Source organism: Hylobates moloch, unplaced genomic scaffold (genome assembly GCF_009828535.3).
Source record: "Hylobates moloch isolate HMO894 unplaced genomic scaffold, HMol_V3 SCAFFOLD_13, whole genome shotgun sequence".
NCBI lineage: Eukaryota > Metazoa > Chordata > Mammalia > Primates > Hylobatidae > Hylobates > Hylobates moloch.
Genome location: NW_026652288.1, coordinates 47,659,034 through 47,673,428, shown reverse-complemented (window position 1 = coordinate 47,673,428; position 14,395 = coordinate 47,659,034). Strand labels below are relative to the sequence as shown.

At 44.1% G+C, this 14,395-nt stretch overlaps 1 protein-coding gene across 20 annotated transcripts in view; it reads right to left on the bottom strand.

The window, feature by feature from the left end:
• The window catches only part of R3HDM2 (R3H domain containing 2), a 183,436-nt gene that overhangs the window by 54,844 nt on the left and 114,197 nt on the right, over window positions 1-14,395 (bottom strand). For all 20 annotated transcript variants that reach the window (XM_058426225.1, XM_058426226.1, XM_032173278.2 and 17 more), the window contains one exon: window positions 2,506-2,705. In XM_058426225.1, coding sequence (XP_058282208.1) covers window positions 2,506-2,670 — 165 coding nt within the window. In that variant the 5' untranslated portion in view covers window positions 2,671-2,705. Of the gene's footprint in view, window positions 1-2,505; window positions 2,706-14,395 lie in introns of those variants that run through there.

The following is a 14,395-nucleotide window of genomic DNA, read 5'->3' as shown; positions in this document are numbered from 1 at the left end:
GCAGAATTTTTAGTGCTGATGAAGGTGTAAATGGTATGTTGGGAAATGGATAGAGAGTAGAGTGCTTCTTAAGGTACTGCTCCATAGGATCCAGGGAGGCTGACCAGACTGAATACTTTGCAAAAGGAACAAGAGCTCCAGTAGATGGCAGCAGCAGCTCCACCTGCTCTACCAGCAGCAAAAGGAGTCAAGCCAGAGAGGAGGCAGGTCCCCTTCCAAACCCTGAGACATCGTATTTGTATTTCCAGGTGAAGACTTTTTCTTTTTTTTTTTTTGAGTTGGAGTCTTGGAGTCTCGCTCTGTCACCCAGGCTGGAGTGCAGTGGGGTGATCTTGACTCACCACAACCTCTGCCTCCTGGGTTCAAGCAATTCTCCTGCCTCAGCCTCCCAAGTAGCTGGGACTACAGGCACACGCCACCACGCCCGGCTAATTTTTTGTATTTTTAGTAGAGACAGGGTTTCACCATGTTGGCCAGGCTGATCTTGAACTCCTAACCTCAAGTGATCCGCTCACCTTGGCCTCCCAAAGTGATGGGATTATAGGCATGAGCCACTGCACCAGGCGTGAAGACATTTTTAAACTAAGCGAGTGTCCATAAAGCATATAAAACCTATAGATGGGGCCAGGTGCGGTAGCTCATACCTGCAATCCCAGCACTTAGGGAGGCCAAGGCGGGCAGATCACCTGAGGTCAGGAGTTCAAGACCAGCCTGGCCAACATGGTGAAACCCCACCTCTACTAAAAATACAAAAAATTAGCCAGGTGTGGTGGTGGGCGCCTGTAATCCCAACTACTCGGGAGGCTGAGGCAGGAGAATTGCTTGAACCTGGGAGGCAGGGGTTGCAGTGAGCCAAGATTGTGCCATTGCACTCCAGCTTGTGCAACAAGAGTGAAATTCAGCCTCAAAAAAAAAAAAAAAAAAAAAAAAAAAACACTATAGATGTCCCTTCTTTTCTGCCTAGCTTCAAGAAGTACATAAAACAGGAATTCAGAACACCATTTATAATTGTCTCCTAAGAATAGAATAACTTAGACCCAAAAGTTCATTTAATTATTATCTTTCATGTAACATGACAGCACATAATGAAACATTCATCACTTATCTGTCCTGAATATTTAAAATTCATTATTTGTATCAGTGGAGGCTGGAAGTACAGCTGGAACAGTGGCAGATTGTCTCCACAAGCTCTGGAAGAATGGGCAGAGAATGACAACTCACATGTAATAATGGAAAGAAAAACAGCCAGGGCAGAGACTGATGAATTGTAAGACGAAAAACAGTAGAAAAGCAGGCAGCTAGAGAATAAAATATCTCAGAGAGTGGTCTAATTTTAATTCGTTCCTTTATATTACTGCTGTTTTAATCTTTAAAGAAGACAAGTCTTATGTGAATTGAATTGTCTAGAAAAATTGTGCTTCAAGTTTCCAGACCCTCTAAAATGTTGTTGTTCCTGTGTTTTAATCTAACTTCTTGCTAGTGTTAATTGTCTGTCTCTTGACTTATAATAAAACCAGTTTTCACCCCTGGGCATGAAGGAAAGGATTTGTTGGGCTTGGGTAACAGAAGAAACCAGCAGTGACCACAGAATAAGGGCTCTAACAGGTAGATGAGAGGAGGCTCAGAGTTTGGGCTGGCCAGGCAGAAACCAAAGAAGAACCCCGTGAGGAAGTTTGGCTAACTATCTACTACTATCATTTCTGTACTACAGTATGAATTTGGATGAAAAACAACATGGCAAACAAAGAGTAAAATTCCTTTTACTCACATTTACCAAGTGGCAAGCTCAGAGGCTATTTCTGACCCAGAAAAATGCTGACTGCTTTAACACAACCAGGATATGAATTTAACACTGTGTGTAAAGCCAGGAAGCTCAAGTTTTAAGAATTTATTGTATGAGTCATTTTATGACTTATTAAATATGTATTTGTGTACAGTTTATTTTTTGGTAATAAAAAAAGTCAAAATGCAGCAAGAACCAGTGAACTCAGGCCCAAATAGATTGGGGATTTTACTCTGTCCTTTTTAGACTTCATTGTGGACTATATGACAATAAGGGAAGATTTCTTTTGAGAGTTGAAGCTGGAGTTTTTAAAGAGAATCATGTGTTTCTAAAAGTGACTGATTCTTACACATTTCCACTTTTATTCAGGTATAAAGAATGTTGGCCAAGCACAGTGGCTCACACCTATAATCCCAGCATTTTGAGAGGCAAAGACAGGAGAATCATTTGAGGCCAGGAGTTTGAGACCAGCCTGGGCAATATAGAGAGAGACCGTGTCTCTACAAATTTTTTTTTTTATATTAGCTGGATGTGGTTGCACATGCCTGTAGTCCCAGCTACTTGGGAGGCTGAGGTGGGAGGATCTCTTGACACAGGAGTTTGAGGTTGCAGTGAGCCCTAATTGTGCCACTGCACTCCAGGCTGGGTAACAGACAGAGCTGGGTAACCCTGTCTCTAAAGGAAAAAAAAAAGTGTGCATACAATGCACTTCCAATCGTTACCTGTGTCTCCTGACGCAAACTGGTATCTTCACATTCTTTCTCAATTTCTTCCTTACTTGGAGTCTTAGACATAAACTTGTTTTTGTTTACAGATTCTTCCACCAGTTTTTTTTCTGATTCTTTCATTATTTCCAGGGTCTCTTGAGTAGTGTTACTGTTAGACATGTTCTTCAATAGAATACAGTGGCCTCTATGGACTCCTAAAGAAACATCAAATGCATTAAGCAGGAGGTATGTAGCCATACTTAACAAACACACAAGACTTGTATTTCACCCGGGTACATTTTTTCCAGCAGCCTTCCTATAACCCAGAAAAGAGTTATTTAATAAATGCTGTCCCTGGGTTTATTTCTTTAAAAAAAAAAAAAAAAAACCTTTATTGAGGTAAAATTGACATAAAATGCATGTATTTAAAATGTATAATTTTATATTATGACACATGCATTCACCTGTGAAACCATCACCCCAATCAAAACAGTGAGCACATTCATCATGCCCCAAAGGTTCCTCTTGTCCCTTTGTAATCTCTTCCTCCCTTCACACTACCCCCAGCCAACTACTGATCTGTTCTGTCACTACAGATTAGTCTGTATTTTCTAGAATTTTATATAAATGGAATCAATCATACACTGTCTGGACTCTTTTACTCAGCATAATTATTTTGAGATTCACCAGGATTCAGTTCTAAAGTAGTATGAGCCCTCTTGACACTTTATTTTCTCCCCTTGTTCCCTACAGAAATTTGCTCACATTTCTGGCTCAATCACTTCACCCATTAGATTCTCTCCAGAAAGAAGAAAATTATAAAGCTCCATTGACTACTAGAAAGGAGTATTCTCCTTTCCCAAGGAAAAACTTTCACAGCTACGACAAACCCACAACACTATCACCAACTTCAAGCTACTCTCCCTTCAAAAAGAAGTAAAATCAGACAAAGCTTAAATGGTTATAGAATCTATAAAATCCTATATATATATATATTTTTTTTTTTTTTGAAATGGAGTCCCGCTCTGTCACCCAGGCTGGGGTGCAGTGGCACAATCATAGCTCACTGCAACCTTGAACTTACGGGCTCAAGCAATCTTCTCACCTCTGCCTCCCAAGTAACTAGGAATACGGGCATATGCCCAGCTAATTTTTTTTTTTTTTTTTTTTTGAGATGGAGTCTCGCTCTGTCACCCAGGCTGGAGTGCAGTGGCATGATCTCGGCTTACTGCAAGCTCCACCTCCTGGGTTCACGCCATTCTCCTGCCTCAGCCTCCTGAGTAGCTGGGGCTACAGGTGCCCGCCACCACGCTCAGCTAATTTTTTCTATTTTTTAATGCAGACGGAGTTTCACCGTGTTAGCCAGGATGGTCTTGATCTCCTGATCCGCCTGCCTCAGCCTCCCAAAGTGCTGGGATTACAGGTGTGAGCCACCGCGCCCAGCCTGCCTGGCTAATTTTTAAGATTTTTTTTGTAGAGATGGAGTCTTGGTATATTGCCCAGACTGGTCTTGAACTCCTGGACTCAAATGATCCTCCCACCTCGGCCTCCCAAAGTGTTGGGATTAGAGGTGTGAGCCATCGCACCCAGCCTTAAATTCTTTCCTTTATCTTAAGCAAGCTGAAAAAACAAGAAGAGAACTTTGTAGACATCTGTCCTTCAGAAAGGTTGGGTCCCTCCCTGGAGGAGGAATCTTTACTTTGCTATACACTATTTGGGTTCAGTCAATCTACTGTCTCCCAGTGATAGAGTATCTATACTGCAGGGATGGCTGCTTCGTTATCACTTACTATCACTACCTGGGAAATCCTGTAATGAAGCCTACACAGTTCTCCAGCCACACACTAAGAAACAGAAGTTGATACTCTATACACAGATTCATGTCCTCAATTGCCCAAGTCAAACATGTTTAGCGCCAACAATAGTTTGCAGAGGTTTCTCCTTATACAGGTTACCGACTGTACTTCAACCCTAAAGACTTCTTTCCCTCCTTCACTGGAAACTCTCCCAGATGTCACATCTATTCCCAGTGTAGCCCTAGAAATGGAATTAAATAAACAGACAAATGGTTAGCAATGCTTCAAGAAAATTGTCACAACAGACATTTTCCTCTCCTTCAGATCAGTTTAAAGGGTAAGAAGGGTAAGACCCAGAAGTCTTTTAAGAAGCAAAGTTAGCCTCATCCTGACATAAGTTAGATGGTCTGCCAAGCTATTGCTTTGTGATTTTTTTTTTTTTTTTGAGACAGAGTCTCGCTCTGTCGCCCAGGCTGGAGTGCAGTGGCGCAATCTCAGCTCACTGCAAGCTCTGTCTCCAGGGTTCACGCCATTCTCCTGCCTCAGCCTCTCCGAGTAGCTGGGACTACAGGCGCCCGCCTCCACGCCCGACTAATTTTTTGTATTTTTTAGTAGAGACGGGGTTTCACCGTGGTCTTGATCTCCTGACCTCGTGATCCGCCCGCCTCAGCCTCCCAAAGTGCTGGGATTACAAGCGTGAGCCACCGCGCCCGGCCTGTGATTTTTTTTTTTTTCTTTTTTTTGAGACAGGATCTCACTCTGTCACCCAGGCTGGAGTGCAGTGATGCGATCATAGCTCACTGCAGCCTCAAACTCCTGGGTTCAGGGAGTGGTGGCATGTGCCTGTAGTTCTAGCTACTCAGCTACTCAGAAGGCTGAGGTGGTTAGAGTATTGTTTTGTTCACCTTGTGGTGGCTCTTCAGCAGCTGCCTGGAGACTTGGTTTACTTAGGGCTAGACAAATTATCTTTAGAGGGCCAGAGAGTCATTCACACAATTGCAAAGTCATATAGTTGACGGCCGGGCACAGTGGCTCACACCTGCAATCCCAGCACTTTGGGAAGCCGAGGTGGGTGGATCACCTGAGGTCAGGAGTTCGAGACCAGCCTGACCAATATGGTGAAACCCTGTCTCTACTAAAAATACAAAAATTAGCCTGGCATGGTGGTAAGCCATTGCATCCAGCCTTAAATTATTTCCTTTATCTTAAGCAAGCTGGTTCCAGTTTGGAGATGAGGCAGAGAATCGTTGAATTGGAGGGAATTGTGGTGAGCCGAGGTCGACCATGGTCCAGCCTGGGTGACAGAGAGAGATCTGGTCAAAAAAAAAAAAAAAAAAGTCATACATTGATTTTTTTTTTTTTTGGTCTCATCTGCCCGCCTGAGTCGTGATCTGTCATATTCACGCCATTCTCCTGCCTCAGCCTCTCTGAGTAGCTGGGACTACAGGCGCTCGCCACCACGCCCGGCTGATTTTTTTTTTTTATATTTTTAGTAGAGACAGGGTTTCACCGTGGTCTCGATCTCCTGACCTCGTGATCCGCCCGCCTCGGCCTCCCAAAGTGCTGGGATTACAAGCGTGAGCCACCGCGCCCAGCCTACAGTTGAATTTAAAGATGAGAAATATTAGAAGAAACTGGCTACAAATATTGAAAGAAACTGACTACAAACTTCCATTTTAAAATTATCTGATTCAGTAACTAAAGGCTACTATAAAAACAGTTATAACCTACAGACCTTCATGGATCATTTGCTATACATGGGACTTTGTTTATATATGTAGTATGTATGTATGTATTACCCACCCCTACAATGGGTAAATCAAGCCTCAGTTCTCTTCAGTCTAAAGTACTAGTAAAACTCAGCACATGCATTCTCCATATCTCTTGGCTAGGAAACATTAATAAAGATCAAAACTGGGGGCTGTGTGTGTTGTCTTATGCCTGTAACCCCAACACTTTGGGAGGCTGAGCCAGCAGGATTGCTTGAGCCTAGGAGTTCAAGACTAGCCTAGACAACACAGTGAGACCTTGTCTCTACAAAATTTTTTTTAAAAAATTAGCCAGACATGGTGGTGCACACTTGTAGTCTCAGCTACTCAGGAGGCTGAGGCGGGAGGATCACTTGAGCCCAGGAGGTCAAGGATGCATTAAGCCATGACTCTACCACTGCACTACAGCCTGGGCAACAGAGTAAGACCTTGTCTCAAAAAATAATAATAATAATAATAATAAATAAATTATGCTGGGTGCAGTGGCTCATGCCTATAATCTTAGCACTTCAGAAGGCTGAGGTGGGAGGGTCGCCTGAGGCCAAGAGTTTGAGACTGGCCTGGGTGACATAGTGAGACCTCCTCTCTACAAAAAAAGAACAAAATTAGCTGGATGCGGTGGAGTGTGCCTGTCGTCCCAGCTACTCGGGAGGCTGAGGTGGGAGGATCACTTGAGCCCAGAAGTTCAAGGCTGCAGTGGGCTACAACCATACCACTACACTCCAGCCTGGGTGACAAAGCAAGATCCTGTCTCTGAAAAAAAAAAAAAAAATCAGGTGCAGTGGCTCATGCCTGTAATCCCAGCAGTTTGGGAGGCTGAGGTGGGCGGATCACCTGACGCTGGGAGTTTGAGACCAGCCTGACCAACATGGAGAAACCCCGTCTCTACTAAAAATACAAAATTAGCCAGGTGTGGTGGTGCATGCCTGTAATCCCAGCTACTCGGGAGGCTGAGGCAGGAGAATCACTTGAACCAGGAAGGTGGAGGTTGTGGTGAGCTGAGATTGTGCCATTGCAGTCTAGCCTGGGCAACAAGAGCAAAAATCCGTCTCAACAACAAAAAAAAATTAGTCAGGCACGGTGGCTCACGCGTGTAATCCCAGCACTTTGGGAGGCCGAGGTGGTTGGATAACCTGAGGTCAGGAGTTAGAGACCAGCCTGACCAACATGGAGAAACTCCATCTCTACTAAAAATACAAAATCAGCTGGGCGTGGTGGTGCATGCCTGCAATCCCGGCTATTCGGAAGGCTGAGGCAGGAAAATCACTTGAACCTGGGAGGCGGAGGTTGCGGTGAGCCAAGATCGTGCCATTGCACTCCAGCCTAGGCAACAAGAGTAAAACTGTCTCAAAAAAAAAAAAAAAAAAAAAAAATTAAATAACAGTCAAAACTGGAAGGGTTCTTAGATTTGACCTCCCACAATCTTCCCCTATTCCCCAAAGAAGAACTCATTTTTGCAATTTTCTGAAAGGCCTGCTAACCTCTGGGAAAACTGGAACAGGATCATTTCACTATTTATGAAATAATCTTAATTGTTATATAGTTGCTCCCTATTATAAATTATGAACTGCTTCAATCCTGATCTTAAATCAGTCTTAGAGTCACAGAAAATTAAGTTTACATCTTCTATCATGATAGGCCTTCAGTATTTTTCTCTTTTCCAAGCTTAAATAGCCTCAAATTTATTTGTCAGAAAAAGAAGGTGATATAAAAAATTATAAAGCAGTTTTTGTTTTTTGGTTTTGTTTTTGAGACACGGTCTCACTCTGTCACCCAGGCTGCAGTGGCATGATCGTGGCCCACTTCAGCCTCGACCTCCCCAGGCTCAGGTGATCCTCCTATCTCAGCCTCCCAAGTAGCTGGGAGTACAGGTATGTGCCACCATGCCTGACTAATTTTTCTTTTTTTTTTTTTCTTGAGACAGAGTCTTGCTCTGTCACTCAGGTTGGAATGCAGTGGCGATCTCACTCACTGCAACTTCTGCCTCCCAGGTTCAAGCGATTCTCCTGCCTCACCCTCCCAAGTAGCTGGGATTACATGCGCTCGCTTCCATACCCGGCTAATTTTTATATTTTTAGCAGAGACGGGGTTTCACCATGTTGGCCAGGCTGGTCTCCAACTCCTGACCTCAGATGATCCACCCACCTCGGCCTCCCAAAGTGCTGGGATTATAGGTGTGAGCCACTGCACCCAGCCTAATTTTTCTATTACTTTTAGAGATAGGGTTTTGCCATGTTGCCCAGGCTGGTTTCAAACTCCTGAGCTCAAGTGATCCACCTGCCTTGGCCTCCCAAAGTGCTAGGATTACAGGCCTGAGCCACCGTGCAAGGCACAGCAGTGCTTTGTTTCTTTTTCAAGGATGGGCCTTAATTACCAAATGGGTATATTTCGTCAAATCAAAATGACAACTTTGCAGCTCTCCTTCACATGTGGGTCAGGAAAAGACCAACTATCTGGATACCTGGAATAATTTCAATGTCCAAGCACTGTTTCTCAGCCAAAACACTGAACGCAAACAAATAAAAAATGATCTTTCATCTGTAGAATATGGTCACATATTCAACCTCAAGTTTTACAGAGACACATGGCTTCCTTCATTCATTGGAGAAACAGGAAGACTTGAACTTTAGCTTCTTACAGATACCCATAAAACGGACTGATTTAACTACCCACTTTTAAGAATTTAGTCAATTGGCTGGGCGTGTTGGCTCACGCCTACAACCAGAGCACTTTGGGAGGCCAAGGCAGGTGAATTGCTCAAGCTTAGGAGTACAAGACCAGCCTGGGCAACATGGCAAACCCCATCTCTACCAAAAATACAATAATTAGCCGGGCATGGTGGCACACATCTGTGGTCACACACGCCTGTGGTCCTAGCTACTTAGTTGAGCCGGGGAGGCAGAGGTTGCAGTGAGCTGAGATCGCTCCACTGTACTCCAGCCTGTACAACAGAGTGAGACCTGTCTCAAAAAAAATTTAGTCAGTTATTCTACTGAGACCACCAGCCTCTTGAAGAGCTGTATAAAACAAAGTAATTCTTACACTGAGAAAAATGAAGCAGCAGAGGAAAGGGCACCTCCCCAGATTTCCCTGTTCTTCCACATTCATTGATCTAACCCAGATTTCTTTTGGCGCTTGCCTTCCCCTGAGAATACATGATCAGGGAAGGAGACCTTATCCCCAATCCCTGGGAGATGGATATAAATTAATTAAACCAATTGTGGCAATTCTGTTTCCTTTTTGTGACTGGTTTTAGAAGGAACAAGTGAGACACAAAGGGACTTTGTTGGATGGAAAAGGTTTCCTATTTTATTTAAAAATTTTTTAAAGCCTCTGGAAGAAACAGGTATCTTCTACCAAAGGTGATCTTGGATGCAGATGATACCTAGACTGTGGCAGCACCCTGCCAACACATGGAGGATGGGGAAGCAGAGAAAATAAGCCTGCATCCAACCTTTCTTTTTTTTTTTTTCAGATGGAGTCTCACTATATCACCCAGGTTAGAGTACGGTGGTGAGATCTTGGCTTACTGCAACCTCCACCTCCCAGGTTCAAGTGATTCTCCTGCCTCAGCTGGGATTATAGGCATGCACCACCATGCCCTAGTAGCTGGGATTACAGGCATGCACCACCACGCCCAGCTAATTTTTTTTTTTTTTTTTTTTTTTACATGGAGTCTCACTCTGTCACCCAGGCTGGAGTGCAGTGGTGTGATCTTGGCTCACTGCAACCTCTGCCTCCTGGGTTCAAGCGATTCTACCTCAGCCTCCTGAGTAGCTGGGATTACAGGCGCGTGCCACCACATTCGGCTAATTTCTGTATTTTGGTAGAGATGGGGTTTCTCCATGTTGGCCAGGCTGGTCTTGAACTCCTGACCTCAGGTAATCCACCCACCTTGGCCTCCCAAAGTGCAGGGATTACAGGCGTGAGACATCGCACCCGGCCTAATTTTTGTATTTCTGGAGAGATGGAGTTTTGCCATGTTGGCCAGCCTGGTCTCAATCTCCTGACCTCAGGTGATCTGCCTGCCTCAGCCTCCCAAAGCAATTGGAATAAAGGTGTGAACCACCTCGCCCAGGCTTTTTTTTTTTTTTTTTTTTTTTTTAGGGTCTCAGTCTGTCACCTAGGCTAGAGTGTAGTGGCATGATCACAGCTCACTGCAGCCTCAACCTCTGGGGCTCAGGTGATCCTTCCACCTCAGCCTCCTGAGTAGCTGGGATTACAGGCGCCCATCACCACGAATGGCTAATTTTTGTATTTGTAATAGAGATGGGGTTTCGCCATGTCACCCAAGCTGGTCTTGAACTCCTGGGCTTAAGCAATCCACCCGCCTTGGCCTCCCAAAGTGCTAGGATTACAGATGTGAGCCACCATGCCTGGCTGGAGCCTGCATCCTTGATGCTGTGATTAGACAATAATTAGTCAATCTGGACACTCCCTATCTCTGGACTTCCTGATATGTGAAGTCATAAATCCTGTTACCATTTAAGCTACTCTGAGTTGAGTTTATTATGTCAGAATCCTGAGAGATAGTTTAAAAAAAAAAAAAAAAGTATATTAAGAAGATAGTTAAAAAAAAAAAAAAAAAAAGGGTATATTAAGAGAGGAACGGGCCAGGCCGGGTGGCTCACGCCTGTAAAGGCCAAGACAGGTGAATCATGAGATCAGGAGTTCAAGACCAGCCTGGCCAGCATAGTGAAACCCCGTCTCTACTAAAAATACAAAAAAATTACTAGCTGGGTGTAGTGGGGGGTGCCTGTAATCCCAGCTACTCAGGAGGCTGAGGCAGGAGAATCACTTGAACCCAGGAGGTGGAGGTTGCAGTGAGCCAAGATTGCGCCATTGCATTCCAGCCTGGGCAACAGAGCGAGACTCCGTCCCAAAAAAAAAAAAAAGAAAAAAAAAAAAGAATGGCTGGGCGAGGTGGCTCACACCTGTAATTCCAGCACTTTGAGAGGCTGAGGCGGGTGGATCACTTGAGGTCAGGGGTTCGAGACCAGCCTGGCCAATATGGTCAAACCCCATCTCTACTAAAAATACAAAAATTAGCTGGGCGTGGTGGGGTGTCTGCCTGTAATTCCAGCTACTTGGGGGGCTGGGGCAGGAGAATCGCTTGAACCCAGGAAGAGGAGGTTGCAGGGAACCGAGATCATACCACTGCACTCCAACCTGGGCAAAAAGGCAAGACTCTGTCTCAAAGAAAAGAAAAAAGAGAGGAACTACCTGGACCAGACAGAGAAGTCCAGCTCTTTAAGTAGAAATAACTGACAGGCTGGGTGGTGCAGTGGCTCACTCCTGTAATCCTAGCACTTTGGGGGGCCGAGGTGGGCAGATCACGAGGTCAGGAGTTCGAGACCAGCTGGCCAACATAGTGAAACCCCATCTCTACTAAAAGTACAAAAATTAGCCAGGCATGGTGGTGTGTGCCTGTAGTCCCAGCTTCTCAGGAGCCTGAGGCAGAAGAATCGCTTGAACCTGGGAGGCGGAGGTTGTGGTGAGCTGAGATCACACCACTGCACTCCAGCCTGGGCAAAAAAGTGAGAATCCATCTAAAAAAAAAAAAAAAGAAAGAAAGAAAGAAAGAAAAGAAAAAAGAAAGAAAGAAATAACTGACAGGGAGACAGGCAATAATAATAATAATCAGCTAAAACTTTGAGTGCTTACATTGTTCCAGGCACTATCCTAAAATATTTTATATATCTCATTTAATCTTACAATGATCCTATTACATATTTATTCTTACTATCATCACCATTTTACAGACAAGTAAACTGAGGCACAGAGAAGTTAAACAGTTTGCTTAAAAGGGCACACAACTGGCATATGGCAGAGCCAGGACTCAAAGCCAGAAGATCTGGCTTTGTTACTTCCTTTCCTAAACTTTATACAATACTGCCTCTAACTAAGGAGAGAAATAGTCAAAAACCAGAAAGGAAAGTCTACCAAAGACACAAGGGAATCACGGAATCTCATAACTGTAAGAGTACTTAGAAGCTTTCTCATTCTGCTCCATTTTTCTTTTTCTTTTTTTTGAGATGGAGTTTTGCTTTGTTGCCCAGGCTGGAGTGCAAGTGGCATGATCTCGGCAACCTCCGCCTCCCAGGTTCAAGCAATTTCTGGCTAATTTTTGTACTTTTAGTAGAGAAGGGGTTTCATCATGTTGGCCAGGCTGGTCTCGAACTGCTGACCTCAAGTAATCTGCCCGCCTCAGCCTCCCAAAGTGCTAGGATTACAGGCGTGAGCCACTACGCCCAGCCTTAGCTCCATTTTTCTACATCCGTAGTCTTCCATAATTAGGTTCTTGACTCATTAGTAACTGTGAAAAATGTCCCTGCTTGTATACCTCTTAGTGAAGGGAAAGTCTTCACCTCCAGAAAGAAACCATTTCTTTTTGGAACACTTTCCTTTTAAAGAGGCAAAATTTACCTCTTTGGTAGTTCCTCCCACTGGCCCCTGTTTAGCCTTCTGTGCGAGTCATAAAGAACAAGCTTAATCTTGCTTCCCTATCAGCTCTTTATAAAAGAAAACTTTACCTTATGTCCTTCTCTAAACATTCCCAGCTTCAAGTCAGGATTTCAAATCACACGGCTTTAAGTCTCCTTACCATTTTCTTCTAGGATAAAAGAAACTGCCCTGAAAGTAGGCAGAGGCTAGTAATGAGGGGTCAGATTGTTACTAATCCAGAGTTAAGATCCCCTGGAAGATAAACTAAGCATAAAACTGTATTTTTTAGGCTGAGGCTCTCTTTTGCTTTCCAAAATAACCTTTAATTAAGGTCATTTCCAGTCCTTTCAGCCAATGCAGAAGGCTCTCGTTACTCTTGGGGCATAAGGATTCCTGGAAACAATTTTTTCTGGGCCAAAACAAAAGCAAAAGTAAGCAACTAACTAAAAAAGGCCTTAGGCTGGGCGTAGTGGCTCACGCCTGCAATCCCACCACTTTGGGAGGCGGGCGGATCACTAAGGTCAGGAGTTTGAGACCAGCCTGGCTAACATGGTGAAACCCCGTTTCTACTAAAAATACAAAAAATTAGCTGGGCATGGTGGCTCATGCCTGCTAATCCCAGCTACTCAGGAGGCTTGAGGCAGGAGAATCTCTTGAACCTGGGAGGTGGAGGTTGCAGTGAGCCAAGATTGCGCCACTGCACTCCAGCTTGGGCAACAAGAGTGAAACTCTATCTCAAAAAAAAAAAAAAAAAGCCTTAAACAGCTAAAATAAAGCCAGTAGTAGCTTAAAAGGCAGAGAAGTAATTCCATTCTTCATAGTTTATTTGGCATAGAGAAGAAATTAAGGGTTTGGGAGGTTTTTGGTGGGAGAAGAAAGGAACTATTTCATATGTAACAGTGACTAGAACAAAGCAGACATTAGGCTCCCAGGAGGGCCTAGATGTGTGCTTCCCTACAACCTATTTGTGTACAGTGTACATTTCATCCAGCCAACTAGCACAATTTCAAAGGCAATATGTCTCCTGAGGATACTCAGTAGCTCAAAGCTGCACAGAGGGGACTGTGAGATGTCGGGGGGACAGGCGGGCATAGGCTGAGCATCCCTAATGAGAAAATCTGAAATCTGAAAGAGTACAAAATCCAAAGCTTTTTGAGCACCAATATGATGATCAAAGGATGTATACAGGAACATTTCCAATTTGGGGTTTTGGATTATGGATGCTTAACCATAATATTCCAAATAAAAAAAAAAATTTCCAAAATCCAAAAAATCTGAAATCTGAAATACAGACAGTACCAAGCATTTTGGGTAAAGGTTGCTCAACCTTACTGAGACACACAAAAACATGGATAGGGCCGGGCACAGTGGCTCATGCCTGTAATCCTAGCACTTTGGGAGGCCAGGTTGGGTGCATCACCTGAGGTCAGGAGTTCGAGACCAGCCTGACCAACATGGTGAAACCCCGTCTCTACTAAAAATGCAAAAATTAGCCGGGTGTGGTGGTGACATGCCTGTAATCCCAGCTACTCGGGAGGCTGAGGCAGAAAAATTGCCTGAACCTGGGAGGCAGAGGTTGCAGTGAGCCAAGATCAGGCCATTGCACTCCAGGCTGGGCAACAAGAGTGAAACTCCGTCTTGGAAAACAAAACAAAACAAAACAAAAACATGGATGGATCTCAAAACTACTATGATAAAGTAAAGAAAGTAGACTCTCCTCCCCACCCCCTGCCACCAGAACACATACTATATATGTCTATTTATGTGAAGCTCTAGAACAAGCAAAACTAACCTACAGTGATCACAATCAGAAAATGATTGCTCAAGACTTAACTGCAAAGAGAAAAAAGGGACCCTCCAGGACTGATTGAAATATTCAATTTTATTTGATGCAGT